Here is a 27,977-nt window from a genome sequence, read left to right on the forward strand (position 1 = left end):
GTCCCCAGGCAGAGGAGAGCTGGGTGAGGGAGTGCCAGCCATCAGGGTTTAGGGCCCATCGAAGCCCCAGCTGCTTACCCTTCCCAAGCCAGTGAGAAGGCATGTTTCCAAATCCTGTGTCTGGGCCGGTGTGGGCACCTGGTGGGTGGATGGTGGTGGGCCCATCTCTGTCCTGCCTACTTCTGGGTGAAGGCCCAGAGGCAGACCTGAGCAGCCTCCTGTGCTTGCAGTCAGGCTCCGCGGGCGAGGAAGCCAGGAGAGCCGGTTCCTGAGCCCATCTGCGGCCGGTGCAGCCAGCGCTGGGGGTCACAGACACGCGCTTCAGGACAGAATGGGTAGAGAGGTCCAGGGCTAGTACGAAGGCTGCCTGGGACTTTGCAGGCAGGTTTGTGGGAGAAACCACCATAGCGTGAAGAGCTCGGACAGGTGAGTTAGGCTGCCAGTGGCAGGTGTGTGAAAAGCTGGCTCTGAAGCAAGGAGGGGTGGGGGTGGGGGTTGTCAGAGGCAGGAAGCGAGCTAGAGCAAGGCAGTCCAGTGCCCGGGTGGGGGATACGGTGAGTGGTGGGGAGGGGCCATGGCCAGGTGAGCGGCCCCAGGTGGCAGTGGCAGTCCAGGCAGGTGGGCGAGGGGGCATGGCCCACACCTTAGGTGTGTGAGCAGGAAAGGACGCGTCCTGGGCGGGGCCCACCTCCCTATGCGGGGACTCGCTGCCCCCTGGCGGAGGCGCGGGGCATGGCGGTCCCTGAGGGTGGCCGGCTCTTTTCCCAGAGCCTTGCCAGCCTCCCACACCTCCAAGGCTGCTTCCTCCATGAAGCTCTCCAACCAGCAGGCTCCCCCTTCCCCTTCATGACAATGCTCCAGGAATAGGAACTGGTTCAAATACTGCCCTTTTAAAACTGAGACTTGGGCCATTAGCTGACCTCCTGGTCTCGGTCCCCATCTGCAACCTGATCTCACAGAACCCCTGCGGGGATTCCAGAGTCTCTGTCTCCCACCTGGGCTGCACAATGAGCCCGAGAAGAGGTATTCATCTGCCCTCCACGTGGTCATCGTTCAACCATGACACGCTGACCCTGGCTCTGTGCCAGGCTCTTCAAGAGGCTGGACCTGTGAGGTTCCACAAGGAAAGCATGTCCCCAGCCCTCACAGAGAGGGCATCTTGGTGGCAGGTGTAGGGACTGAGAGGAACATGTCTGACGATGAGAAGTGCTGGCAGGGAACTGAAGCCCCAGCTCCAGATGAAGTGGCAGGCACCAGTTTACATGCTCTCCACATGTATAAAAAAATCAGAGATAAACTATATGAAAAACAGCACCCAAGACTGGACATCATGCAACAGGAGACAGTGGTCCTTGTGGGACAGGAAACAAATGAAGGGGGCCTTATGCTTGTCCCCACTCCCTGCCTTCCAGGGTGCAGTGCCGGGAGTGGGGACCCAGGCAGAGTCCAGAGGGAGGGGGAGTCCTGGCAGGGGAAGGTAGCCAGGGTTCATAGGGCAGAGTCCTGGAGAGGAAAGAGCTGTGTGGAGAAGGAGCCCCAGAGACCAGCAGAGGGTCCCTCATCCTCAAGGCTTCAGCTGACTACAGATCAGTCCAAGAGTGAAAAGGAACCACCCAAGGATGGGGAAGAACCACCCAGAAGGATGGGAGTCCACAGGGCAGGAAAGATGTCTGCATCCAACAGTCAGTATTGAGAACCTAGTCATTCAAGGGGCATTGATTAGAGTACAAAGAAGGGTCTTGCCTCAGTAGAAGGGAAAAATCAACTCTAGACTCAATGCATTTCTTGTCCGGCTCAGCAAAGCTTAAAAACAAGACCTAAAGGACCATACTGTTTGCAAGTCACTTAACTGCATCCCAGAAACAAACGCAAGACTATTTATAGGAACACAAAACTATCCAGCACCCAGTAAGGCAGAACACACAATGTCTGACATCCAACCAAAAATCCCCAGGCATGAAGAGAAGCAGGAAATTAAAACCAGTACAGAGGGGAAAACAGTCAGGGAGAACCCAGAAATGATGAAAATGATGAGATTAGCAGATGAGAACACCAACACATTTACTGTCTTCTGTTTGTCCAAGGTGTCAGAGCAAAGACTGAGCATATTAAGGAGAGACAGGGAAGACTTTTTAAAACCTCCAACTGAACGTGCAGGGATGAGAATTACAATGTCTGAGATAAAGACACTAGGGTCAATAGAACACTGGGAAAGAAAAGACTGATCTTGAAGACCGAGCAAGAGGAACTGTCCAAGGAAACAAAGAGAAAAAAGACTGAAAAAATGAACAAACCATGAGTGAGTCCTAGGACAACATCAGGTAGTGAAATGCACGTGGAACTGGAGCCCCACGGGAAAGAAGACAGGGTGGAAAAGAAAATATTTTAAGAAAAAGTGGCCACAATTTTTCAAAATGTGATAAAAGACATAAACTCACAGTTTCCAAAAGCTCAAGAAAATGTAACCACAAGAATCAGGAAGAAAACTTCCTGAGGAGCGTCCTTCTCAGAGTCTCAGAGCACTGAGAGCCAGCTATAACCCTCCTTGGGGTGCTGAGGGCCAGCCGTAACCCTCCTCGGGGCGCTGAGGGCCAGCCGTAGCCCTTCTCGGGGCGCTGAGGGCCAGCTATAGAGAGAGTAACTGAGATGCTCCCAGAGAAAAAGCCACATTTTTATACAGAAACAAACAAACAAACAAAGGATGTTTTGTTGATGTCTTGGATGAAAACAATGCACGCAAGAAGACAGTAGAGCAATATCTTTAAAATTCAAGGAAAAGGGAGCCCATCAACCTGCATTCTCTACGAGCAACAGTGTCTTTTGAAACCAAAGGTGAAACAAGGAATTTTTCAAACAGAAGAAACTGGAAGAATTCATCACCAGCAGATCTACACCACAAGAAATGTTAAAGGACGTCATCCAAGCAGAGGAAGGTGGGGCCAGAGGAAAGCCAGATGCCACCCAGAGACAAGAAGGGTCCCAGACAGGGAAACTGCAGGGAATGCTTTTCTTATGATTTAAGTCTCTTTAAAATATACTCATCTGCTTAAAGCAGAAAGAACAGCGGTGTATTGTGTGATTGACAGCATATGAAAAATGAACATGTATGATCACAGGAGCACAAAGGCTGGGAGAAGATGAGAAATGGGTTTGTAAGGTCCTCCGACTACATGTGAGCTGGTATGATCTCACTCACCAGCAGACATTGACAAGTGAAAATGGATGGCATAAATCCTAACACAACCACTAAAATAAACTAGCAAAGAATAACAACTAAGAATGTAATAGAAGAGACAGAGGGAGTAATTTTAAAAATAATAATAATCCAAAAGAAAACAGAAAAAAAGGGAGAAAACAGATGAGACAAATACAAGATAAATAGCAAGAAGGTAGATTTAAACCCAATCATATCAATAATCACACTAAATGTAAATGATCCAAGCATCCCAATTGAAAGGCAGAGAGGTTACCTGACAGGGTTAAAAAAAAAAAAAAGCAAGATTCAACTATAAGCCATCTACAAAGACTTCAAATATAGATACAAACAGGTTAAAAGTTAAAGAGTAGAAAAAGAAAAATTGGCGAGCACTAATCAGAACTCTGCAGTGGCGGCGCTAACATCAGACAGTCGATTTCAGAGCAAGAATGTGATCAGAGATAAACACGGTCTTTTCATAACGAACTGTTCTGAAATCATGAAAAAATGAAACAACCCAAAATGTACATGCACCTGACAACAGCAGACAGGAATCCATGAAGCAGGAACTGACCAGGGAGAAACGAGAAAATCCACAATCGTACTCAGAGATTTCAACACTCCTCTCCCAACTCTTGATTCAATAGGTAGACAGAGACTCATCAGGAATACAGAAAACTTGAACAACACTATCAGCTAAATGGGCCTAATGGATATTTATAGAACAGGCAAACATTTTCTGAGCCACAAGTGGCAATATATTTAAAATAATTCAAATCATACAAAGAATGTTGTCTGACCACATTGGAATTATATTAGAAGTCACTAACCAAAGATATCTGGAAACTCCTCAAATATTTGCAAACCAATAACCTATTCGTTAATTTCCAATGCATTGAAGAAGAAACCAAAAGGAAAATCAAAAATTATTTTGAACTGAATGGAAAAGACAACATATGGAAAACTGTGGGATGGAGTTAAAGCAGTGCCTGGAAACTCACAGTGCTAACTGCTGAGCTGAGAAGACAGGACTCGGTTTCCTTCCAAAGAGACTAGAGAACCTGAGCAGAGACAAAACCCAGAGTAAGCAGAAGGAGCCAAACAGCAAAGGTCACGTTAGAAATCAACGAGCTAGAAAACAGCAAAACAGAACAAGATCGGACAGAGGAAACCAGGAAATCAGAAGCTGGCTCTTCGAGATCAATCACATTGATAAATCCCTTACACATGGATCTGGGGGAAAGAAAAGAGAAAAGAGACAAATTATCAATATTAGGACTGAGAGAGGCAATATTAGTAATCCATACATTAAAAGAATTATGCCAATACTTTTGACACCTTAGAAGAAATAGACAAATTCATTGAAAATCAAGAACTACCACAGCTCACTCTAGAAGAAATGGAAAACCTGACTATATTTATTAAATAATCTGAATTTTTAGTTAAAAACCTTCCCACAAAGAAAACACCAGGCCCAGATGGCTTCACTGAGAAATTCTACAAAACATTTCAGGAGCAAATGACACCCACTCTACAGGAACACTACCAGAAAAGTGAAGAGAAGGGAGCACCTTCCAGCCCATCCCATGAAGCCCGCGTTACTCTGACGCCAAACTCAAAACGACAAGGACAGAAACCTCCAGAAAAGTGTCTGTCGTGAACACAGATGCAAAACATTTTAAACTTTGGTTCACAAATTCAACAATATAAAGAAAGGCTAATACATCATGATCAAGTGGAGTTTATCCCAAGGATGCAAATTTGGTTTAATATTTAAAAATCAACGTAGCTGACCATATCCACACAGAAAAGCACATGATTATCTCAACAGATTCAGAAAAAGCTGAACAGTTGGACAGATTCCAACACCCATCCCCGATTTAAAAAAAACAAAAACAGAAACACCTGAGCAAGCTGGCGTAGGCAAGGACTTCCTCAACCCAGCAAGAGGCGTCTGCAGAAACGTTACCACCAACATCACACTTCATTGTTGAAGAATCAGGCTTCCCCTTCACCAGAAGCAGACCCGGGGGTTGCTGCCTCTGCAGTTGGTCAACATTGTGCTGGAGGTTCAAGCTGGTTCAGATTGGAAAAAAATAAGTAAAATGGTATGACTTGTAAATGACCTGATCAGCTCTGAGACACTCTATGGAATCTACAAGAAAAAAAAGGCAGCAAAAGGAGTAGTGTCGGTGCACTTGGCAGGGCAGCAAGAACCCAGACCACTGCACGAGGGTCCGTCCTGGGAGGCAGCGCGCACGAGCACGCCCTCGGCCCGGAGCCCACGCAGCCGTTCCGAAAGACAGTTCAGCAAGGCGCTAGAGCGCGAAGTGCGCCTCTGACCCAGCCTCGGGGACTTGCGCTCCACGTGCAGGTGTTTACCCAACAGAAGAGGAGGTGCATGTCTTCACAAAGCTCTGTTCTCAGATGCCCCAAACCGGGACCTACCCAGATGTCCGGCAAGAGGCGACCAGGCAGATGGACTGTTGGGGTCCACGGACGGGACACAGTCAGCAGTAAAAACGCGCGAAGGGCCCACACTCAACAAGGACAGTTGTCCCTGGTGACTGTGCTGGTGGGAGGACGCTGTGTGGTGGCACCTGCACAGCACCCTAGGAAGAGCCGGTCAGCCTGCAGTGCCAGGAGGCAGGCCTGGGGCTGCCTGGGCTGGGGCCCGGCTCAGCTTCTGGGGGTTGGAAATGCTCGCTATCTATGTTGTGTTTGGTTTCATGGACATGAACTTGTCAAAACTTATTAAATCATATGCTTTAAAGAGTGCAGTTTATTGTGTCAATTATACTTCAGTAAAGGTGTTATTATATATTTTTCTTAAAGACAAAGCAAAAAGTGCTAAGAAGATAGACGAGAGGCCTCCGTGGAGGGGCCGGGGAGGCCACTGAGGTGACAGACTCCCGGCAGCAGCTGCTGCTGTCAGACTTTGCAGCGCACCGAAGACCTCCTTTTGGTTTCACCTTCTCTCCTGTGAGCTATTTCAACTTGACGACTCATTGGAGCTTTTCCTGTGTCCTGACCCGGGCCTGCCTCCACCCTCGAACCTGCATTGGCACCACTGTTTGTCCTTTCCTTGGGGACACGGGGCACCACTGGTGACTCTCAGCATAGACACCATGGAGGGGAGACCTCGTGCCCACTCACAAAGGGGTGAGCTCGGCAAGGCAGCCCCTGGTCTACGCTTTGACCCAGAGCTCTGCTCAGAGGGTTACCTGTCCCCACAGGGGCTCTTGGGGCATGGATGTGAGGCCAGTCCTGTTTCATGCAGGGCTGTCACAGGATGTGGCTGGAGTGCCTGGATGGGGCCACTGGGCAGGACAGCCGTCCAAGTGGGCCCCGAAGTTCTGGGGCTGAACAGCACTCCTGCTGAGGTTGGGCCCCCAAGCCTTGCAGATGTGCACCCCTGGATCCCCAAATGGATCCCAGCCCAAAGCCAGAACAGGACACTGACACTGCCATACTGGGCCACCCTGACCAGGTCCGCTGAGGGGACAGGCCTCCCCGCTGGGGACCAGCCTGCGCCCATCCTCCGCCAGCGGTGCTCCACCCAGGTTCTCTCTGGTACCTTCTAGGGCAGTGGTAGAGGGGAGCTGGGTTAGCACTGGCACCCACAGGCCTCCCTCACCTGGAGGCATAGCCAGTCCACGAGCAGCGCGGGAGCCCCAGGAGGGGTTCTGCTGGGCGTGGAAGGTGGGCAGTGGGGCTTTGGCCTCGTCGGGCCACCTCAGCCTCGGTGAGGAGGGGCCTCTCAGAGCACCCTACAGCAGCCCCTGTCCTGGGGGGACCCTGGGACCAGGAGGCTGAGGGGCACTTCTGACTGGGTGTCAGGGTGCTCAGGCTGCACGCCAGGAGGCAGCAGGTCTGTGACCACGTGGTGCCCCGTGGTAATGGGGACCATATGAACCCCAGCAGCTGCATCCAGGGCTCTCCACCTGTTGAGGTTGTGAGTCATGAGGCTCCATCATGCCCAGGGCTGGACTCCATCCACATCCCCTACCACCCAAGGTCCGCAGTGCCACCTCTGGGCAGCAGGTAGGGGCACCAGGCTCAGGACAGCTCTCCTCCTGTGCAGCCCCTCGTGCCCTGGGCCCCACAAAGGGCCTGGTTCCTCTGCACCCCTCTTAGTGGGCCTCCTGCCTCCCCCTCCCTGTTCTGGGGCCCGGGTCACGCCCAGGCGTGTGGTGGCATCTGGCACCTCTGCCTTCACCTGTCACCTGGGCTTGCACAGGGCGGGGCAGCCCTCTCTTCCTCCTTCACGATGGGAGGGGTAATGCCCGCCCTCTGCCCTCCCCCACAGGGGTTCCCCTGGGGGTTTCTGCTCCTGACCGGCCTCCTCAACCTGGGCCCGGAAGCTCTTCCACAGGCATGCGTGTCCTCCCGCTGGGGCCCAGACCAGTGGGACTGGGGGCGGCCCCAGGACACAGAGCCTCCACATGGGGTTCCGGCAACAGGTGACCCACAGATGTGAGGCGCTGGGGGCTGGCCTTGCAGGTGGGCAACGGTACCAAGGCTACTCAAGTTCCTCAGTGGCTGTGAGCTGGGCTGGTGTGGGTGGAAGGAAAGGGCTGGTTGCCATGGCGACTGCAGTGCTGATAAAGTCTGGGCATCTCTCCTCCCTTGAAACGGAAGAGGCAGAACTGAGAGCTGGGGGCACAGGGGTGTCAGGGGCCCCGCGGCTCTTCTCCTGTGGCCACAGGGCCAGTTCTATGAGCCACTGCCCGACAGAAGGCTGGACACTGATGAGGCCTCTGTTTGGTCAGGAGCAGCAATTTTTTTTAAGATTTTATTTGTTTTTTATTTGGTATCATAGGCTTTAATCTCAGTGGCTGGAAAATCACGTTATAGCAATTTTCAAGGAAAGGAAACAGGGACAGAGGGGCAGGGCCCCAACACTGCCAGGTCCCCTCACTGGGGACCCCTCCCCCCCATGTAAAGCCTGTCCCCATCCCGGCTGCCCACACAGCCTGATGGCCAGCGTTGCAGGAGGAGGGAGCCCTCAGCCTCGCTGGTCACACTGGCAGGATCCCGGGAAGTATGGTGGCAGTGAACCCATCACCGCACACAAGGGAGGTGGGATGGACGCGGCTGCTCAGAACCAGGCCTACTGCACTGGCCCGAGCCCCTGGCAGTGGAGTCGATGGTTGGGAGGCTGGCCTGTGGCCACTTCCCCACACGCCCTGGGGACTGCTGAGCCCCACGCGTGCTCCTGGGACCAGCAGCAACCAGAGTTGCAGGCAGTCTCAGGCCCAGTCCCAGTCAGACCATGTTTAACAAGACCCCAGGTGAAGCACACACGAGCCTTTGAAGCACGGGCCCTCGGCAGGCACGAGAGGGCCGGCTCCGGGCGGCTTCTGGAGGCTAGAAGCACAAGCAGCCAGAAAATCGGAGGCCTGCTGGCAGCTCTGACACACTTGTCACTGCGAGGCCAGGACCTTGTGCCCAGTTCCTAGAACTAAGTGGCTCACAAGAGCCCTTAATGGAGGGGAGGCCAGACCCCCCTGAAAAAGAACCACCTAAACAGTCACATGTGTCCCCAGGAATGTAAGGGGTACCTGCGGGGTCTGCAAGTGACTGTCGCGTGGAGAGGCCCGCTAGGCTCCTGTGGCTTATGGATGACGCCAGTTCCCGCTCACCTGAACACCTCCGCTGCTGGGCAAACAGGGCCCTGACCTCAGTCTGTGAGCGCACGGGTCCTGCAGGCCCTGCCTGCAGTTTGTGTGTCCCCAGATGGTAGAGAGGGCTGCAGCGGCCACCCCACGCTGGACCCTCGACCTGCGCAGGGAGGGCTGTCCTGGAAGCCCCCAGGCCTGCCCTCCCTGCTAAACCAAAAACATCACCACGTTTCTGGGAAAGCTGCAGAGAGTCAGAAACCTGGGGAACATGAGGAGGGTGTCCCTTCTCTCTTCTCCAAATCACCTGCCAGATGGGTGTAGAGTGCCATGATCACAGCGTAACCTGTGGCAACACCAGTGAGCTGAGGTCTGGATGTGGTGTTGTCGCTGGGGACAGTCACACAGCCTGGGGGCCTGACACGCAGCTGACCCGGCAAATGCTTTCTCTCCCTGTCAGGGACGACCAGCAGGCTCCCTCACGGGATAGGGACAGCGGCGCACCTCTGCAGTCACCTCAAGGCAACAGCTTTCCGACTGTCTTCATATGGCCCAGGGTCCCGGTTTCCTTGGTGACACTGCTGATCAGACAGGGGGCCGAGAGGTGACCAGCACACCAGATGCCTCAGTAAGACGGTGCTTGCTGAGTTGGGGGGGGGGATAAACCCACGGAAGTTCAGGAGCCTCCAGGGAAGCCTCGGGTCTGAGAGTCTGGGCTCGGGGGATGGTCCCCGTGAAGTGGGGCCGGTCACACTGCACCAGCTGCTCCTAAGGGGCCCAGGGCTCACGGGACTCTGGGTGTGGGGGCAGCATGTGCCATGTCTGCACCTGCTGTTCTGACCCATTTCCTGGGCTGCAGGCAACACTGTCCAGGCGCGGTGCAGGCCACCTGCCCCGGGGGTCAGTCTGGGCAGCCTGGAGCAAGGCCACTTCCTCCTCTCAAAATTCCCTGGAAAAGCAGCTCCGGGCTGGCATCTGCGCCCTGGGGCAGCTCCCGCCCCACCACCGGGCCGAGCCGGCGCGCAGAGCACTCTGTCCTGAGGCGTAGATACTGGAGCCCAGGCCCAGGCGCGTCTGGAGGGCGGCTGGTGCCCGCCCGGGAGGCGCTGGCTCCCCCCGGACCACCGCCTCTCCCTCGGCCCGCACCCGGGGCCCCCCGAGGCACTTCCCGCTCACTCCCAGAGGGCGGCACCAAGGTGCACATCTGGCTCAAGCTTGGCTTACAACAGGCAGCACCCAAGAGGCTGGCCACTGGGGCCAGACTCAGAAAGACCAAGACGGAAAGCTCGAGGACAGAGAGGTCTAAGGAGAGGGACGGCGAGGGTGCTGTGTCCTGCAGAAAGGCCACACTGGTCCGGGAAGCGTCCCCCACATCAGCGGCTCTTGTAAACAAGACATGGCGACGTCAGCCTCTTTCTGCCAGCCCAAGGACCACTCCATGGGCCCAGGTGCAAAGTGGCCGTGGCAGCAGGGTCAGAGGCTGTGTGGGGGTCGGTTCCGTGGCTCCCTGAACTCTCAGCCCGGCTCCAAGCCCAATGACCCCAAACCAGCAAAGATCAAAGCAAGGTCAGAGGGTGGGGACATGCCAGCAACCTGGTAGCTGCCGGACAACACGTGAGCCACAATCAGAGCGGAGATGGTGACTTACCCCGGAGACAGATGTGGCTTTTCTGTCCTGGCCACGACATGGGTGCCAGTGCCTAGTCCCCCACCCGCCCCAACTGCCTCAGGGCCGCAGTAGCCTCTAAAGGAGGGGCCTATCTTACCACCAGGGCAGACAGCAGCAGGCTCCTGCCGGGAAGCTGACTGGCAAGCTTTGACCCTGTGGTACTGCTTTGCACAGAGCCTCCCCTACTGCACACCCCACTGCTCCGTGGGATCTCTGCTCTGTGGACTTGTAGGTCCTGCGTCCAAGGAAGGAGCCAGGGAACCCAGTCCCCCTCCAAGGAAGCTAGAAGCTGAGAAGGCTCTGACCATCACCGGTCCTCAGGCCACTGAGCCAGTGGCTGGAGAAGAGAATGCTTGACCGCTGGGGTGATGGAGCCCCATCACCACGGGGAAAGGAGGTCGAGGCTTGTTACGGGCAGAACTGTGTCCCCCAAAATTCATACACTGAGTTCTAACCCCCAGGACCTCAGAATGTGGTTGTATTTGGAGATGGGCCTCTAAAGAGGTGATTGCAATGAGGTCATGTGGGTGGGCCCTACTCTCACCTGGCTGGTGGCCTTGTAAGAAGAGATTAGGACACAGACACACACAGAGGGACAGCCACATAACAACATGGGAGAAGGCAGCCTTGTGCAAGCCAAGGAGAGAGGTCTCAGGAGGAACCAGCCCCCCCGGGCACCCTGACCTCAGACTCCGGTCTCCAGGTCTGGGAGGAGAGGAGTGACCGCTGCTCGGGCCGCCAGCCCACCATGCTCTGTCACGGGGGCCAGGCTCAGACAGCACATGGTGATGAGGCAGGAAGACAATGCCCAGGAACAATGCCCACCAGGCACCCCTAGTGCCCCTTGTATGGTCACAACGGGGCCCCAGCAAGACGGTCGGGGTCCCCCAGTCACCAAGCCCTGAAGTCCCCAGACCAGGGACTGGCTCTGCGGTTCATGCAGAAATGTGGCCAAACATCTCTTGCCCAAGACGAGACTGCTGGTGGGAACTGGTGTGCCCTGAGTTTCCACATGGATGGGGGGGTGGTAGGTTTCAGGGGAGCCAGAGGGGTGACTGGGCCTTCCAGGCCCACGGCCCCACCACCCTTGTGCCCAGGCAGCTTGGGGTGGGCAGTGGAGAGAGGAGTGTGGGGTCGGGGCCCCACTTCTGCTGGCAGTGCCCCAGGCTGGTGCATCCCTGGCCTGAGGGTCTTTGCTGGGCAGCTTCTCCCCTCCTTCCTCCGTCTCTCCACCTGCCCTGGGGCAGGGGTGGCTGTGGGGAGGGGCCCTGAGGCTCGGCACCACCCCCTGTGGCTTCCCTGCCCCCTGCCCACATCTCTATAAACAGTCCCCAGGTCATGAATACGCCATCTCTTTCCTTCTGGGCCCAGACAAGGAGCCAGGATGACCAAGAGTGGACACTGCTGGCCATTTCTTCTGCTGGACACAGCCTGGGCCAGGCAGCCTGGCAAGGGGTAGGGGACAGCCTGGCTGGGCCTCAGGGAGTGGATAACCCTCTGGGCTCTGTCCCAGGCTCACTCCACTCGCAGGGCACCCTTAGCCCCCACCCTGCAGGAGACGGGAGTGGGGCCTGCTGCTCCCGGAGGTGACACCAGAGACCCTAACTCCAATGCAGTCCACACCTCGCCCCTCCCGTAGCTCACACCTGTCTACCTCAACCTGCACCCCATCCCAGCTCCCACAGGTGGGGAGGGGGCTCTGACCAACAGGCCCCACATCTGCCTAGCGCCCCTGACAAAGGCTTTCCCGGAGACTGTGTGTGGAAAGGCACTTTAAGAGGTTGAGTGAGGGGCAGGAGGGGCAAACAGAGGGGGTGACTGTCGGACAGGCTGATGGTGGTCCAGCCCAGCAGGGCCCCTGGCCGCCCCAGCTCACCGGTCAGCACAGGCTCATCGCCGGGCAGCAGTGGCCCTCAGGGTGCCGGGACCTCCAGATACTGCACAGAACTCGAGAAGGGGCCTGGCCGGGCCCAGTAGTCCACCGCACGAACCCGGTAGGAGCCAGAGACGACAGCCCCGTCTGGGGACACAAAGGTACACATGTGGTCTTGAGTGTGAGCCCCCCGATCCCCCGAAGTCCTAAAGGCCCCCAGCTCCAGGCTTTGAAAGGCCCTGGACTCCACCCCACCAGGCCCTGTGCTGAGGCGGCAGGCACACCTGGGCTGAACACGAAGAGGTTAAAGGTCGAAGGCTTCCTGCTGATGGGCGCGTAGGCCCCACCATCCGGGGAGAACTGGATCTCATAGGTCCACAGGCACCTGGGGAAGGTCAGTCAGGACCAGGGCTGGGGTCCAGGTGGACTGACAGGCAGAGCAGACCCAGGGCCCTACTCCCTCCAGCCCCCTTCCTGAACCCTCCCCGGGGCAGGGACACTCTTTCTGCAGTGACACAGGGCCACACTGGCTGAGAAGATGGGGCTGGAGCCCCAGTGCCCCCTGCAAATGTCACCCTACATCAGACAGCTGAGAGTCGTGGGCCTCTGTGCCCACAGCGGGGTGGGTGTAGAGGGGTCAGAGGCGCCCAGCCTGGGGGACGGTTGGAGGGCCACAGCCAAGTGGCCACATGGGCACTACAGCCTGGAGGATTTGGGGGCCAAGGACACAGGTAGAAAGGAACGGATTTAGGGGGTGTAGGGGTAGGACTGCACTCACGCACTTGGAGCCCACACGCACATCCGACCAGACCAAAAGCAGCTGCCCACGGGTCAAGGGCAGAGCACGGAGCCGAGTCACCTGGAGGAGTGAGGCACCATGACTCGGGGGTGGGGGGCCGGGGGTGCGGGCCTGAGCAGGGGGACACCTGAGCGGGGGACACGGAGCTACCACTTGCCTGGCCTGGGGGCTCCTGAGGGCGCGCACACACGTGCACCAGCAGGAGTGAGGGCAGGGGAAGCTCGGGACTCAGGGTCAGCTGGCCACTGGTGGGGAAGGGGCGCGGCGTCACGGCCACCGGGTCCTGTGGACAGGGTCAGGTGCTCAGGGCCCTCAGACCTCTGGAGCCTCTCTGCCCTCCACCCCACCCTCCCCGCAGACCTCAGCCGCGCGCATGCGCTGGAACTGCTCCACAGAGGGGAAGACCGGCCTGCCGAGGCGCTGCCACTCGCGGTGGGGGCTGCAGGACCAGTTGTCCATGTAGAATGTTACAAAGACGAGCCCTGCAGAGCCAGATGCTGGGGCCATGCCTTGCCCCTCCAGGCCCTGCCCCACCCCCTGCTGGAGCTACTCGGGCTCCCTGCTCACCTGGGCCGGGGGGCACCCCGTGCAGGCGCAGCGTCAAGGTGACGCTGCGGTTGGGGTGGGCATGGGTGTCATTGCTCGCATAGACCAATACCGTGGCACGCCAGGTGTCAGCGGGGCCAGTTGGGCGGTGAGTGCTGGCCAGGACGCCCACCGTGTGGTTGCTGTCCAGCACCATCCCGGCCTGAGACACCTCGGCCCAGAGCTGCTCGCCGTCTGCAGGCCAAGGGGGTCACCACGCAGAGTCGTCACCCCTCTGCCCTCCCTAGGCCTGGCTTCCCACCATTTGCCCCTCCTCCACTGGAGGCCCCCGGCCACACCGCCACCTCTGAGACCCACTGAGCTGGGAGAGGGGAGGACAAGAAACATGCGCCCCGGTCCCCAGCAGGACACATCCACCCCTGGGCCTCTGCACAAGCTCCTCCTGGCCTAGAACGGCATCCCTGTCCAGCTGAGACCTCGGCTCGGCCCTCCCTGGCAGGCAGCGACGTGGGACCCAGCACGCAGCTCACCAAGCAGGGCCAGCAGTGCCATGGCTGTGAGCACTGGCTTGCGCAGCAGCTGCACGTGCGGTGGGCGCGTGTTGTTGACCTGGAAGCGTGCGGTGAGCGTGCGCTGTGAGAAGGGGTGCGGGTGGTAACTCAGGAAGGCGTTGTCATTGCTCAGGAGCGCGTAGCGCACGGCGGAGCTGGTGTTGGCCACCAGCAGGTTCTGGTGCTGTGCGATGACCTGCGAGCCGAGGGGCAGCTGGGACCGCGGCCAACACGGCCACCCGCCCACCCCACCCCCACCCCATCCAGGAGGAAGGCTGCTCCTGGGGGCGTCCTGGGGCCGGGCCCACCTTCACGACCATGGCAGCGTAGGTCACGTCGGCCCTCCAGGGCTGCGGCAGGGACCAGCCCACCAGTGGGTCCGCCTCATCATTGTAAATGGGGGTGTCAGTGAACTTGGGGAAGAGCCGCTGTATCTGCCCCACGACTGCCACCTCCTGCTCCAGGATGCGGATGGAGCTGCCTGCGCCCTGTGCAGTGGCCCTGACTGAGAAGCCCCCGTGACCACCGCCAGCAGGCAGCAGGGCTGCAGGCAGCAGTGGGGATCCTGGGGCAGTCCCACCCACGGGAGCCCGCCAGGCACTGGTTTGGGGTCCAGGTGTGCAGAATGGTGGGGTCCCCCAGGTACCTTCTTGTGGAGGGAGATGTAGTCCAGCCGCACGCCCACCTCCCCGGTGAAGAAGTTTGTGCCATTGTGACAGTGTCCCAGGAGGCCCCAGCACAGTGGGGAGCCCGGTGGTGGGTGGAAGGAGTCCCCAGGGCCACCCAGGCGCAGAGCCGGGCTGGCAGCACGCAGACCCTCAGAGCAGGCATCGTAGTAGTTCAAGAAGCCTGGACAAGAGGGACACAGGGTCCACATCCCCGCACTAGAGGCTGCTGCCACCCCTCTCAGATCTGCAAGACTCAGGAGGCCCCCCTACCTTGCAAAGTCATGGAGACGTTGTCAAAGTCGTGGTGGTCCGGCTCATTCCATGTCTCAAAATTCCACTTGGAAACATGCTTGAGTCCATACCTAGCTGCAGAGTGTCCCTCCTGTGACATGAGGGCCTCCCCTGGGGCAGGGCTATAGTCCGCCCGGACCCCCAGGGAGGGGCACCCACGGTCTGGGGTATAGATGCGATGGGGATGTCTGATTCCCTAGGAGCTCACCCCTACCCTGCCTGGCCTCCCTCCACCATCAGAAGGTCCTGGCTCAGTGGCTTCATGACAGAGAATTCCAGCAAGGTGGCCTGGGTGGTGCGGGGGGAGAGCCTGCCCAGAAGTGCCCACCCTGTCCCCCCAGGGCATGCACCCTGCCCACCGATGTATCTCCTGGCCAGGAGGGAGACCAGGTTCTTCCACTCAAACACCTGCTGCTTGTCCTCAAAGTCAATGAAGTGTCCGGAGGGGCTGCCCATCAGCTCAAAGCCTGCAGCACATGAGGGAGGCTGTCCCATTGCTCAGCAGGCCAGCACTGAAGCTGACCCTGAGTGGGCAACCAGGAGGACCGGGAAGGGCCAGGCGAAGGGGAGGGGATTGGGCCAGTTGTACAAAGGTGATGCTGGCTGCTTACCCGGGAGGAGCTGATTCTCCCTGAGAAGGTCCAGGTACCGGTCCAGGTGAGTGAAGTTGTAGCTCAGGCCATGCCCAGCTGACCGCCTGTAGAAGGACACTTAATATCAGGGTTGGGAAAGGTGGGCTCGGGTCTGGAACTATGGCCACATTCAAGCAGGTAGGGAGCCTGCAAGGTGCCACGCAGGACTAGGCTCCCAATTCAGTGGGCCCCTCTCCTTGGAAAACATGAATGACATCAGCTGATTAGACACTCACAGCCTAGTATGAACTAGTGTGCCTGTATTGGAATCCCACTCCAAGCCTTCAGGGACTCAGAACAGCCTGGGGCTCAGGAGTGGGATGGGGCAGGTACAAGAGGATGGAGTGGGTGGTGGGGTGCAGTGAAGTGGGAGGCTGTGGGATTAGAGCCTGGAGGGACCTGGCAGTTACCATATCCTGCTGCCCTGCCCCTCCTGGTGGTTAGGGCCCCAGACTTGGCTCAACAGGACTCCTGCCTCGGCTCCCACACTTTGAGAGGCAATAGGGACAGGCAGGAGAAAAGGAAGCGCAGCCTCCCGTCCCCTCTCCCCCCACCCCACACTTTTCCCAGACTTGGGTCAATTCCCATGGGGCTTATAGTCCGAAAGGGTACAGGCATTGTTGGGTAACTACTCAAACCTTCAGGAGCACATCAGACGTGACTTGAAGGGGATGTGACACAGAGCAAAGGGTCAGGCAGGGAGGGCCTCTGCGAGGTGACATCTAAGACCTACCAAGTGATGGATCCAGCCAGCAATGAGAATGCCTTGGGGAACAGATGGAAGGCATGTGCAAAGGCCCTGAGGTAGAAATGAACTCTTGGTGGTCAAGCAGCAGAAAGGCAGCTAGTGGGCCAGGGGCAGAATAAGGGTGTGAGTTCTGAGCAATGAGGTCTTACAAGGAATTGTGACCATGGTGAGGATGGGACCCTGACTCAGGGTTAAATAAGGGAGTCCTTTCAGGAATCCAAGCAGAGCAGTGCTGTGACATTGTGTGTATGCCTGTGTGTTTAAGACAATTTTTTTTAGAGCAAAATGGAGATGAAAGTACAGAGATTTCCCATTTACCCCTGCCCCGCCCCACAGGCACAGCCTCCCCCATGACCAACATGTCAGAATATTTGTTATGACTGACAATCCTACACTGACACATCACAATCCCCCCAGATCCATGGTTTACATTAGGGATCATGGGAGAAGTGCACTCTCTGAGTGTGTCTACCACTGCACTATCACACAGTGGTTTCCCAGCCCTGGAAACCCTCTGTGCACCACCTGTTCTCCCTGCCCTCCAACCCCTAATCTTTTTACTGTCTCCATAGCCTTGCATTTTTCTTTGGCGGGGAGAGGTAATTAAGTTTATTTGCTGATTTTTAGAGGAGGTACCGGGGATTGAACCCAGGACCTCACACATGCTAAGCATGCGCTCTACTGCTTGAGCTATACCCTCCCCACTTCCATAGTTTCGCCTTTGCCATGATGTTTTGAAAGGATCCCTTCCTCGGCCAATTGGAGCGAGAGTGGGAGCTGGGAGAAAGTCCTTCAGGGAGAGGAGTGGTGCCTGGACTGGGTGGTGTCCAGAGGGTGCAGGAGCAGCTGGATTTCGGAGGTAGAGGGGACAGTGGCTGCTGATGGACTGGAGGTGAGCTGGAAAAGGGAGTTCAGCCCAACCCCTGGGACTTGCTCAAGCAACTGGATGTGGGATGCAGTTGGCAGAAGCAGGCAGGGATAAGCTGGGAGTCAGACAGGGCTCGGATCTGCCCTGTGGAAGTGGACACCCAGAGGTGGACCTGGTGTTGGGGGCTGGGCCAGGAAGCTGGTGCTCGGTGGTCAGGCCTAGGCCAGGGAGCGGGACGAGCAGAGCACCCCGCCTGGAGCTGAGGGCGATGCAGCAGCCAGCGGTGAGCTCAGGCTGCGGGTCTTGGCTGGTGAGGAGCACAGGCAGGTGGGCTGGTAGGGGGTCTGAGGGCTTCCAGTGAGGACAAGCCTGGCGCATCAACAGACCTGAGGGAGGGGGGCGGAAACGTCTCACCGGGAGTGCAACTGCGCCCTCTCGTGGCTGCCGGGTTTGTGCCGCGTCCGCGGCGGCGGGGGTGGGGCGAGGAGGGATGTCGGTGGAATCCCGCCCGGAACTGCTCTTGGTCTGTGAGCCTCCCCATCCCACGCCAAGCTGGCCAGCCCAGCGCTGTCCTCCCAACACAGCGAGGATCTGGACAAGTCAACACCTCCCTTGCGCGTCTCCTCTCCCCCACTCCTCACTTTGCACAAGGTCAAGGCCGAGCCTGGGCCCAGGTCCCGCCACCACGCACCTCCTGGTACCTCTGGCTCCTGCCTGGCCGCACACCCTGCTTGCGCTCGCAGGACAGGCTGTGCCAGCTGCCTCTTCCCGCCTCTGGGGCCCAGCCCCACAGCACGTGCGCAGCGGGGACCGGCCCCTCCCCCACTCCAAAGGTCACAACCGGTAGCAAAGAAAGAGAACAAACACTTGGGTAAAAATTAAATGCGCAGCATCAGATGGGTTCCAAAGTCCCACAGGTGGGGGGTAGGGGCGTAGGCATGGGCGACGGGCGCCACATGTAAAGTGGAGGCACAGGCACGGGTTCCAGGATTTCTCCACAGATCCCGGCAGCGCTAGGACGACTCGGGGCAGAAGTGGACCTGGCCTCGGGTAAATGCTGTTCCCAAGCTCAGTGCCCTGGGCCAGCAGGGCGCCACGAGAGAAGCCCCAGCCGCAGAGCCATCCCCAGCCTGCTACTCCTGACCCGTCCAGCCTCAGCACCCCAGGATGCCCTGGAGGCCAGCCAGTACACCTGCCCCTCGGGACCAGAAGACCCAACCCTGGGGTGATTCCAGGCCAAGGAACCCTGGGGAACAGTCCTTGGGCCCCACTGTCAGTGCCTAGGCCTCCACTGGTCTCAGCCCCCGTTAGGAGGGGAATTTGAGAGATCAAAGCGAGGGAGGAGGCTGAGCCATAAGGTGTAGAGCGCAGCCCACCCCGGCACTCCCCTTGCAGAGAAGCCTAGGTCGCAGACGCAGATCGGGCCACCATCCAGCCCGAGAGCCTCGTCATCCTGCTGCCCTGCAAGGGGCGGAACCTGGGCACGAGGCACAGGCAGGTCGCTACCAGCTCCTGGCCCTGCACGTGGGCTGAGCCACAGCGGCTACACAAGGGCCTCATTCAAGGTGCGCCAGGCTGCACCAGGAATCCCCCCACCCCCATCCCTGGCCCTGAGCGCGTGCGCAGCGAGGACGCAGCAGCCCGGTGAGAGCTGGGGGGGGGGGGCGCGGGGGCAGGGCCCCGGGCCTTGCGTGCTCCAGCGTTGTGGGGGGGGGCACATGCGGGGTGGGGACGAGGCAGCGCATGCTCCACTGGGTCAGCAATCAGGAGGGGGCGCAGGGCGCGGGACGGGGTCCCCGGCCGTGCGTGCTGGGTGGTGAGGGGAACGCAGGGCGAGAGTATGTGTGGAAATGCGCGGGGTGGGAACCTGGGCAGCGAGTACTGACAGTACTGACGGGGAGATGGGGCGCGGAGCTGGGATCTCACGCGGGGGTAGGTAAATGCGTGAGGAAGGGCCGAGAGTGCTCAGACGGGGAGATGCAGGCGGCGTGCGGCTGTGGGACACAGACCAGCCACTGGGGAGAACCTCTAGCCTTGATCTGGGTTTTAGGGTGGGACGGTGCCCTCCAGCTGGCAGGAGAGGCGAGTCCTCTCTTCTGGAAGTGGGAGCGCTGGAGTCCAGTTCTCAGGGCCCTGGAGGTGAGAACAGCTGTCTGCCCAGCCTTTCACTTGTGGTAGGGATACACTGTTTCCTTTCCAAATAAGTGTCCTCAACAACTTAAAACAGTGATTTAAAGACCAATATTTAAGGAAATAACCATGTGGCACAGGAGTCAGCCGGAGGCAAGCCCAGGGTGGCTCCAGCAGGCAGAAGGCACTGGAGACCTGGTGCCCCATGCAGATCACTCTGCACACCAGGGTCCTGCTGGCCCTGCCTGAGGTAGAGAAGTCTGCGGTTCAGGGGGCCTACTGGGGTGAAGGGAAGACTGGGTCTTGGCCAGCAAGGCCCCAGGACCCAAGACACTCACCTGTGTGCCTGGCCAGGCCACAGGATGAAGACCCAGACCTCAAAGCACAGAGAAACAGAGGGACACGCAGTGGGTGAGGCTTAGATCCCGGGGTCCTGCCGATCTCTCAAAGGACACCAAACCTCTACTGTTTTTCTTCACCTTCTTTAGACACCCAACTAGGCAGGGGCTGGGACAGCAGAAGGCCGAATCCCTGCCACCAAGGCAACCAAGGCCAGGCACCTAGGTGCTGTGAGCGCTGAGAACAGCACCTCCCTGAAATGTCTCCACCCGCCTAAAATCCCACCACAGTTGCTCCAAACCTAGAGAGCACCCCAAATCCCTGTTCCCACCTCCTGAGATGGGGAGGCGCCGCCCCTCCCCCCACCCTGCCCCGTCACATCCCACCACGGTGTCTCCATGCACGCAGGAGCCCTCCACGCCACGCCCCAGGGTGGTGAGGCCCCACCTGGCAGGCCCTATCTCTGCCCACAGGGGCCACCCAGGGAGTTCCCTCACTGCCGCACTGCCGGTAGCTGGGCCAGAAGATAAGCATATATGACCCCCCTCGGTGGTGCCCCCCACTCCAGCCCTGATGTGAGCCTTATCTGCCTCGGGCTGCAGTGACGCATCCCGCCTGCCCTCTGGCCCATGGCTCAGGTAAACCACATCCTTGGGCAGACATCTCCCCCCAGGGCTGAGTGGGTCTGGGCAGGACCTTGGGGGCAGGAGAGGGCACTAGGGAGGCCCCAGGCTCTGCCCTGGGTGGTTGGGCTTGGACTCCGGAGGACAGGGTGAGCTCTTGGGGCCCAACACAGACTCTCCAAGGAGAGTGGAGAGGGAGATGGCATCTTTGTGGGTCCTGGGCCCCGACTACCCTGCCCTCACTACAGGGTGGAGATACCCTCCCCTCCCTGCCACCCTGGGCTTCCACACCCATCTTTGCCCCCAAGTGGGGCTCCTGGTCTTCTCCAGCAGGCCACAGAGCTTTCAGGGAGGCTTAGGGGAAGTCCCCTGAGTGTGGGAGGAGATTTCTCCCCATCAGGGCCTCCGGAGACAGCAGCCCCACCAGAGGGACTCCTTGCGGCCTCTCTGGCCTCCCCTCTTGCATGGAGAACGCTCAGAGCTGCGGCAGCCCCAGGGGGCCAGCCCCCTTCCCCACCTTGCTCCTCAGGCACCTGCTATTCATTTTAAGGATGGGAGAACTGAAAAACAGCAACACACTCTTAGTTTATCGTGTGTGGGACACGGGGGGAGTCCTCTAAAGGGACTGTTTACCTTCATGCTTGGCCCTATGAGGCAGGTCCCACCCACCCGAGAGAAGATGGAGGTGTGGCGAGGCCAGTGCCCACAGTCACAGGGGGTCAGCACCAGACTAGAATCCAGGCAGACAGACCTGGGCCCCTGCCCCCATAGCAGGAAGGGCACACCTGACTAGTAACTTGGTGCCTGGCAGCCCTCCCGCCCTCAGACACAGACACAGACACACACACACAGACACACACACACACACACCCCTAGGGTCCTGCTGGTTCAGGGACGCCCTGCCACAGAGAGGATGTCCAGTAATAGGACTTGGAGACCAGCCCCTCCCTAGATCCTCCATCCTTCCGACACTCCAGGGACCTGAGAGCCATGACACTTGGCCCCAGAGCTGAGGGGTCACACACTGCCTGTCCTCTCCCCACAGCTGGCCAGGCTTCTGAGCAGTCTGTCTCCCCCAGGGGCCTCAGAATCCCGGGTTCCTGCTCTAGCCACTCAATACCCAGCCCGCCCCATCCCACACCTGGAGCCCCGGTCCTGGGAAGCTCGGTGCTTATTAAAGGACCACACAACTGTAACCATTTGTGAGCCTCTGATTACAATACACCTCCCCAGATTAGCTGCGCAGGTAATGCTCATCTAGAGGAAACCTGTGACTCAGCAGTCTTTGGAGTAAATAATTTAACAGCAAGCCCAGCACAGCCAAGCAGTCAGAGGCCGAGCACAGAGCACCAGCCGCCCATCAGTACAGACCAGCTCCACGACAGAACCCGCCGCCTGCACTCCTGGCCTTTAACAGGGGCCACGGGGTTCTGGGGACACAAAGGCCTGGCTCCGCGCGATCTGCCGAGCCCGAGAGGGTCTCCCTCAGGTAAGAGTCGCCTGGGACCTGCTGCAGGGTATGGAGCCAGGGCGGGATGCTGGGAGTGGAAACACCCGGTTCCAGGGATTCTTTTACGGGCGCCAGGCACAAGGCAGGTGGCATCTGAACAGCCCTCAGTCGATGCACATGGACGCCAGGGGCTGGGTGAGTGTCAGGGTGTCTAAGGTCCCTGTGTGATGAGGCTGCAGAGGAAGGAAACAGCTCCCATAATGTCCCCTCGAGGGCGGGCCTGCTGCCTGAGCCCACAGGAGCCGTGTCCGCCTGCCTGCGCCTCTCGCCAGGCCAGGCCTACCACCAGCTTTCCACACCCTGGGGAGACCCAGGCCCTGTGCACACCGTGTCAGAGTGACCAGGCTCTTGAGGGACAACCTGCTTCATATCACCAGGAGGGGATTTCAAGCACAGCTTGACCTCAGCACAGCTGTGAACGGGGCAGACCAAGGCCGCCGACACCCTGGTGCTCCCTGAGCCCAGAGGCAAGGTACGGCTGGGCCCTGGGTGGCAGGCTGCCCTCCGGACAGCAGTGGCAGTTGGCACCTGTGTTCCCTGGTGCGCCTGCGCGGTCAGATACTAGCCAAAACCCAGTGGCATGAACACGCGCTGGGGAAAGGGCACCTGCAACTCCAGAACACTCTGGATGTGCGATGGACGCCACTCACCCTGGCTCCCCTCCCAGATGGCCCCCGCGAAGCACGTTCCGGCCACGAGGACCGGGCTAGGGTCCCAGCGCCTGCAGGCCTCTTCCTCCGAGCCTCTGCCAGCCCCAGAGCCAGTGCAGGGCTGACAGACACCAGAAGGGACCACGGTAGTTTGGATGGGGGAGTGGAGAGACCTCCCGTGGGGGCCTGGACGGAGAGGTGGACAGGGAGCAGCAGAGCCTGGTTCAGCCACGTGCATCTGAGTCTCTGTGATGCCCCCGACTCTTGCTCGTCTCACCACTTCCCCATTGCAGGCTTCCCCCGGGGGCCAGGTGCCCCAGGATGGACGTGTCCCCTGAATGCACACCACAGGCCAGGGGGCCAGTGCTGGTCCGCCGGCGGCCCCCAGCACCCCCGGGCCTGGGTGAGGCTCTGAAGGCCAGACTGCGGCGGAGCTGTGTGTGCAGCGTGCAGGGGGCCTGGGCGCTGCTGCAGGACCTGTTCCCAGCCACACGCTGGCTCCGCCAGTACCGGCTTCGGGAGGACCTGGCGGGTGACACCATGTCTGGGCTGGTCATCGGCATCATCCTGGTGCCGCAGGCCATCGCCTACTCGCTGCTGGCTGGGCTGCCGCCTGTCTACAGCCTCTACACGTCCTTCTTTGCGAATCTCATCTACTTCCTCATGGGCACCTCGCGCCACGTCTCCGTGGGCATCTTCAGCCTGCTCTGCCTCATGGTGGGTCAGGTGGTGGACCGCGAGCTCCTGCTGGCCGGCTTCGACCCTGCCCAGGACGGCCTGGGGCCTGGGGCCAACAGTAGCGCCCTCAATGCCTCAGCCGCCACGCTGGTGCTCGGGTTGCAGGACTGCGGGAGGGACTGCTACGCCATCCGCGTTGCCACCGCCCTCACACTGGTGGCCGGGATTTACCAGGTGAGGAGACTGCCGCACGGGGTCCTTCCAAGCTGGGCCCGGGCCCAGACCCAGATGGGGCACCTCAGCCCCTCGGAGCAGCCCCCTCGGTGCCGGTTGCCTACCTGGAAGGCCAAGCCTGGGGGAAACACAAGATCAGGGTGGTGGCTTAACCAGCAAGGAGAAGACAGAACAGGGCCCAGGCAGAGGCTGGCTCATGACCGCACCACAGGGGCTGAGGGTCACCAGGATCGGGGAGCCTGCGAGGCCAGCAGCAGAGAGTGGCCTCAGGCCCAGATGTGCCCAACTCCTGCCACTCGGTCCCCACAGCCTCCCTGGCTTCCTGTCCCAAATGGGACCCTGGGGACTGCCAGCCTTCGTGTGGCTTCCCTGCACCCAGCCCTTCCTGGACCAGGGCTGTCCACTGCAATGTCACCCCCTCCCAAGGGCCACCCTGGGTCCCTCCCATCAGCTCCAGGTCTCCTGGTGGGGGGTGGGGGTGATGCATACGGGGCAGGAGAAAGGAGCTGCCTCCCAACGCCCAGAGCCCAGTGTGTGAGGATCACAAGGGAGCGTTGCAGCCACGGCGGGCACCTCCCGTCTCTGCAGTGCCTGTGTGTGCACGTGCGCATGCAGGGGGGCTGTGGATGGAGTCCATCTGGGAAATACGCAGCCAGGAGGAGGGAGATCGGGTTCCGTGCCGCGGACCCGCTGCCCCGACCACACTCTGTCCACAGGTCCTCATGGGCATCCTCCGGCTAGGCTTCGTGTCCACCTACCTCTCGCAGCCGCTGCTGGATGGCTTCGCCATGGGGGCCTCAGTGACCATCCTGACCTCCCAGCTCAGGCACCTGCTGGGTGTGCGGGTCCCACGGCACCAGGGCCCAGGCATGGTGGTGAGCACGTGGCTGAGCCTGCTGCGCAGCGCTGGGCAGGCCAACCTGTGCGACGTGCTCACCAGTGCCACGTGCCTGGCCGTGCTGCTGGCGGCTAAGGAGCTCTCGGACCGCCTCCGGCACCGCCTGCAGGTGCCGCTGCCTGCAGAGCTGCTGGTCATCGTGGTGGCCACGCTCGTGTCCCACTTTGGGCAGTTCCATGAGCGCTTCGGTTCCAACGTGGCTGGTGACATCCCCACTGGCTTCGTGGCCCCACGAGTGCCAGATCCAGAGCTGATGTGGCGGGTGGCACAGGATGCTGTGTCCCTGGCCCTCATAGGCTCTGCCTTTTCCATCTCACTGGCAGAGATGTTTGCCCGCAGCCACGGCTACTCCGTGCGTGCCAACCAGGAGTTACTGGCCGTGGGCTGCTGCAACGTGCTGCCCGCCTTCTTCCACTGTTTTGCCACCAGTGCTGCCCTGTCCAAGAGCCTGGTGAAGACAGCCACTGGCTGCCGCACGCAGGTGTCCAGCGTGGTCAGCGCTGCCGTGGTGCTGCTGGTGCTGCTGGTGCTGGCGCCACTGTTCCGGGACCTGCAGCGGTGCGTGCTGGCCTGTGTCATTGTCGTCAGCCTGCGGGGGGCCCTGCGCAAGGTGAGGGATGTCCCACGGCTGTGGCGGCTCAGCCCAGCCGATGCACTAGTCTGGGTGGCCACTGCGGCCACCTGCGTGCTGGTCAGCACCGAGGCCGGGCTCCTGGCTGGCGTCCTCCTCTCATTGCTCAGCCTGGCCAGCCGCACACAGCGCCCTCGTGCCGCCCTGCTCGCCCAAGTTGGGGATTCTGGCTTCTACGAGGACAGCACAGAGTTTGAGGGCCTGGTCCCCGAGCCTGGCGTGCAGGTGTTCCGCTTCTCGGGGCCACTCTACTATGCCAACAAGGACTTCTTCCTGCGCTCGCTCTACAGCCTGACGGGGCTGGACGTGGGGCATGTGACTGCCAGGAGGAAGGAGCGGGGCTCAGGGGTGGGGGCTGGCAAAGGAGATCTGATCCAAGGCCGGGACCTGGGCCCAGTGAGCAGCACGGCCGCGCTGATGCCCTCGGCAACCGGCTTCCACGTGGTGGTCATCGACTGTGCCCCGCTGCTGTTCCTGGACGCGGCTGGCCTGGCCACACTGCAGGACCTGCGCCGAGACTACGAGGCCTTGGGCATCACCCTGCTCCTGGCCTGCTGCAGCCCCTCAGTAAGGGACACCCTGAGGAGGGGCGGCTTCCTCGGGGAGGACCAGGAGGACGTGGCTGAGGAGGAGCAGCTGTTCCCCAGCGTGTACGGTGCTGTGCAGGCGGCCCGAGCCCGTCACAGGGAGCTGGCAGCCACAGACTCCTCCCTCTAGGAGAGCCAGTGCCTGCCACCAGCCTCCACCTGTACCATCGATCACTGCCGTCCCCACCCTAGGGGAACTGGGGAACCCCAACTGGGACGGAGGGTGGCACTGTGAACACCCACAAGGACTCAGATGCCTGAGAACCCACCACCGCACCTTTGAGACACGCTGCCACAGTGCCACCTGGGCCCAGGGTTGTGCACCTGTGGTCTGTGGAGCCGATCTGACATTCAGTGTCCTGTCTTAAACAAGGACCCCGAGGCAGTCACATGGCCGCCGAGGTGCCGAAAAGACACTGGTCCCTTGGCCTGCCGGCCCCCACCCCACCAGGTCTCTATGAGGGTCTCTATGTCCCTGAAGCCCCCGCAACACACATGCCCAAGTGTCTCTCATACCTCATGCCTCAGCCCTGGCTGGCCCTTGCAGGGCCAAAGGCAGATGTGACCAACATGACCTCAGCTTGGCCCTTGGAACACAGCACAGAGTGTGGGTGCCCACTAGCCATTTTGGGGTCCAGCTGCACACCAACCTGAGCCTGAGCTGCCAGGGTGGCTTCCAGCAGGAAAGCAGCTGTGCCCCATCCAGGGGCTGCCCAGCACCACAGTGCCCTGTGCAGCCAGATGCCCTCCACTCTCCCTCCCCGGGGGATGCTTTGCCGAGAAGTGTGGGGCGGTGGCTTCTCAGAGCAGGATGTCCCCACCACTGCCCTAAACTGCACTATCCTCCACACCCGGACACCACCTCCTCTTCGTCCTGGTCTTCATAAAGTGGGCTCTGCCCAGCTGCCCCTAGGCTTCCCCCACTCCCTGCCACCCACCTGGCCGTGACGAGGTCCAGCATCCAGTGGGTCCGAACCTGCTGGATGCCACCGTGAGGGACAGCACCCACGTAGGCCAGGTTGAGCTGCTGGTCCCAGCTGAGGTCATACTGGTCAGCTTGGCTGTGCGGCAGTGGGGGACTGGGCACAAAACAAGGGGGAGTGGGGGCATTAGTCCGAGTTAACAGAGCAGCCTTGGCACACAGCCACACCTACACCACCAGGGCCAGGACTGGGGAGTGTCCGCTGGTGAGTTTTACTGTCCCTGATGTAATAAAATGACCACTAATGCCAGGATTGTTATGAAACCTACCTCATGTTTATGGAGATCAGGGCCCCACCCTGCCCACTGTCCCAGCAGGGGAATCTCAGCTCCAAGCCTGACAGAGGGGATGGAGGACACATGGGGAGCGGGGACAGGTCTCACTGCCAGGACGTCTTGATACCGCTGGGGTATCAAGGCTCCTTGATACCCTTGGGAGGCTCCTGGTCTGCACCAGAGTAGTGTCCTGGGCCAGGGAGGCCACCAGGCTCTTCAGACTCCTGGGGTCGACTAGGCAAACTCTGGAGCCTGCCCTAGGCCTCCGCCATACTGGGTAGCCACTCATCTAGGAAACCTCCGTGGCACCCCAAAACCGCACAGAGCCGGCGGACAGCTAGGACCCCCCAATCACGTCTGGAGAGATCTGCAGTAGGCGCTCCTCATTCGGTGGATGCGACGGGGATCCCAGAGGCCTGGGGCGGGGTTCGCGGTGGTGGTCCGGGAAGAGCGCACAGCGGGATAGGTGCGGTATGGGCCGCTCGGACCTCGATTTTCCCTTGCGGAGCGCTCACCAGAAGCCGGTGCTCCTCCAGAAGGGCCGCAGGGGCCGTAGCGCTCGGGCCGCGTCCACGCGCACCAGGTGCGGAGCCTCGGCAGCCGCTGGAGACGCGGCCAGAAGCGCGACCAGGAGCGGAAGCAGCGCGGCGCGGGGGCGCGGGGGGCGCATGGCAGGGGCGCCAGGGCACCCCAACCCTATAGACCCACCCGACCTTTGTCGCTCCCGGAGCCGAGGTCCGCGCCCCACGGCCGGTTCCGCCTCCGGGTTACACGCCACGTGACCGCCGGCGCCGGGAGGGGCCTCGGCAGGAACGGGCCAGGAGGAGTCTGGCCGGCGGTGGGAGGTGGGAGGGGCCGGGGCGGTGGGCGAGGAAGCGGGTTAGTGGACGTGAGGTCGCTGACCCGGGTCGGTGGGCGTGGGGCGGAGCGGGACCCCGGAAAGTGGTGGCTGTGCGCGGTGTCTGGCGGAAGGTGGGA

At 59.8% G+C, this 27,977-nt stretch overlaps 2 protein-coding genes across 29 annotated transcripts; one reads left to right on the plus strand and one right to left on the minus strand.

The window, feature by feature from the left end:
- Positions 1-100: 100 nt before the first annotated feature.
- Positions 101-27,957, minus strand: IDUA (alpha-L-iduronidase). 24 transcript variants are annotated; one of them, XM_074352315.1, is made up of 15 exons: positions 27,515-27,953; positions 26,681-26,821; positions 15,826-15,911; positions 15,574-15,681; positions 15,194-15,289; positions 14,902-15,104; positions 14,564-14,743; positions 14,235-14,451; positions 13,726-13,938; positions 13,519-13,655; positions 13,316-13,441; positions 13,142-13,218; positions 12,644-12,744; positions 12,363-12,506; positions 4,933-5,272 (listed from the first exon to the last, which is right to left on the minus strand). In XM_074352315.1, the coding sequence occupies exons 1-14, from the start codon at positions 27,667-27,669 to the stop codon at positions 12,400-12,402; spliced, it is 1,947 nt and encodes a 648-aa protein (XP_074208416.1). In that variant the 5' UTR covers positions 27,670-27,953; the 3' UTR covers positions 4,933-5,272; positions 12,363-12,399. The 24 variants fall into 24 exon arrangements, with proteins under 24 accessions (XP_074208481.1, XP_074208416.1, XP_074208456.1 ...); XM_074352320.1 differs by lacking the exon at positions 4,933-5,272 and adding an exon at positions 5,956-7,824 and having other exon boundaries at positions 27,515-27,954; XM_074352380.1 differs by lacking the exons at positions 4,933-5,272; positions 13,519-13,655 and adding an exon at positions 101-319 and having other exon boundaries at positions 13,138-13,218; positions 27,515-27,955.
- SLC26A1 (solute carrier family 26 member 1) lies at positions 19,129-26,974 on the plus strand. Of its 5 annotated transcripts, XM_010958859.3 has the most exons (4): positions 19,129-22,043; positions 22,442-22,536; positions 23,008-23,626; positions 24,343-26,974. In XM_010958859.3, the coding sequence occupies exons 3-4, from the start codon at positions 23,036-23,038 to the stop codon at positions 25,870-25,872; spliced, it is 2,121 nt and encodes a 706-aa protein (XP_010957161.1). In that variant the 5' UTR covers positions 19,129-22,043; positions 22,442-22,536; positions 23,008-23,035; the 3' UTR covers positions 25,873-26,974. The 5 variants fall into 5 exon arrangements, with proteins under 5 accessions (XP_010957161.1, XP_045375498.1, XP_010957147.1 ...); XM_045519542.2 differs by having other exon boundaries at positions 19,129-22,536; XM_010958845.3 differs by having other exon boundaries at positions 22,442-23,626.
- Positions 27,958-27,977: the final 20 nt, after the last annotated feature.

The sequence above is a fragment of the Camelus bactrianus genome, chromosome 2 (assembly GCF_048773025.1).
Source record: "Camelus bactrianus isolate YW-2024 breed Bactrian camel chromosome 2, ASM4877302v1, whole genome shotgun sequence".
In the NCBI taxonomy this organism is placed as follows: Eukaryota; Metazoa; Chordata; class Mammalia; order Artiodactyla; family Camelidae; genus Camelus; species Camelus bactrianus.

What these genes read in the sequence shown, in the direction of transcription:
- SLC26A1 (XM_045519542.2), top strand. Translation starts at nt 23,036, where the DNA reads ATGGACGTGTCCCCTGAATGCACACCACAGGCCAGGGGGCCAGTGCTG. An exon ending in TGGTGGCCGGGATTTACCAG is followed by an intron (nt 23,627 to 24,342) that starts GTGAGGAGACTG and finishes CTCTGTCCACAG; the next exon opens with GTCCTCATGGGCATCCTCCG.
- IDUA (XM_074352315.1), bottom strand. Translation starts at nt 27,669, where the DNA reads ATGCGCCCCCCGCGCCCCCGCGCCGCGCTGCTTCCGCTCCTGGTCGCG. An exon ending in CCTGGCCAGGAGATACATCG is followed by an intron (nt 15,290 to 15,573) that starts GTGGGCAGGGTG and finishes GACACTCTGCAG; the next exon opens with CTAGGTATGGACTCAAGCAT. An exon ending in CGGGGTGCCCCCCGGCCCAG is followed by an intron (nt 13,656 to 13,725) that starts GTGAGCAGGGAG and finishes GCATGGCCCCAG; the next exon opens with CATCTGGCTCTGCAGGGCTC.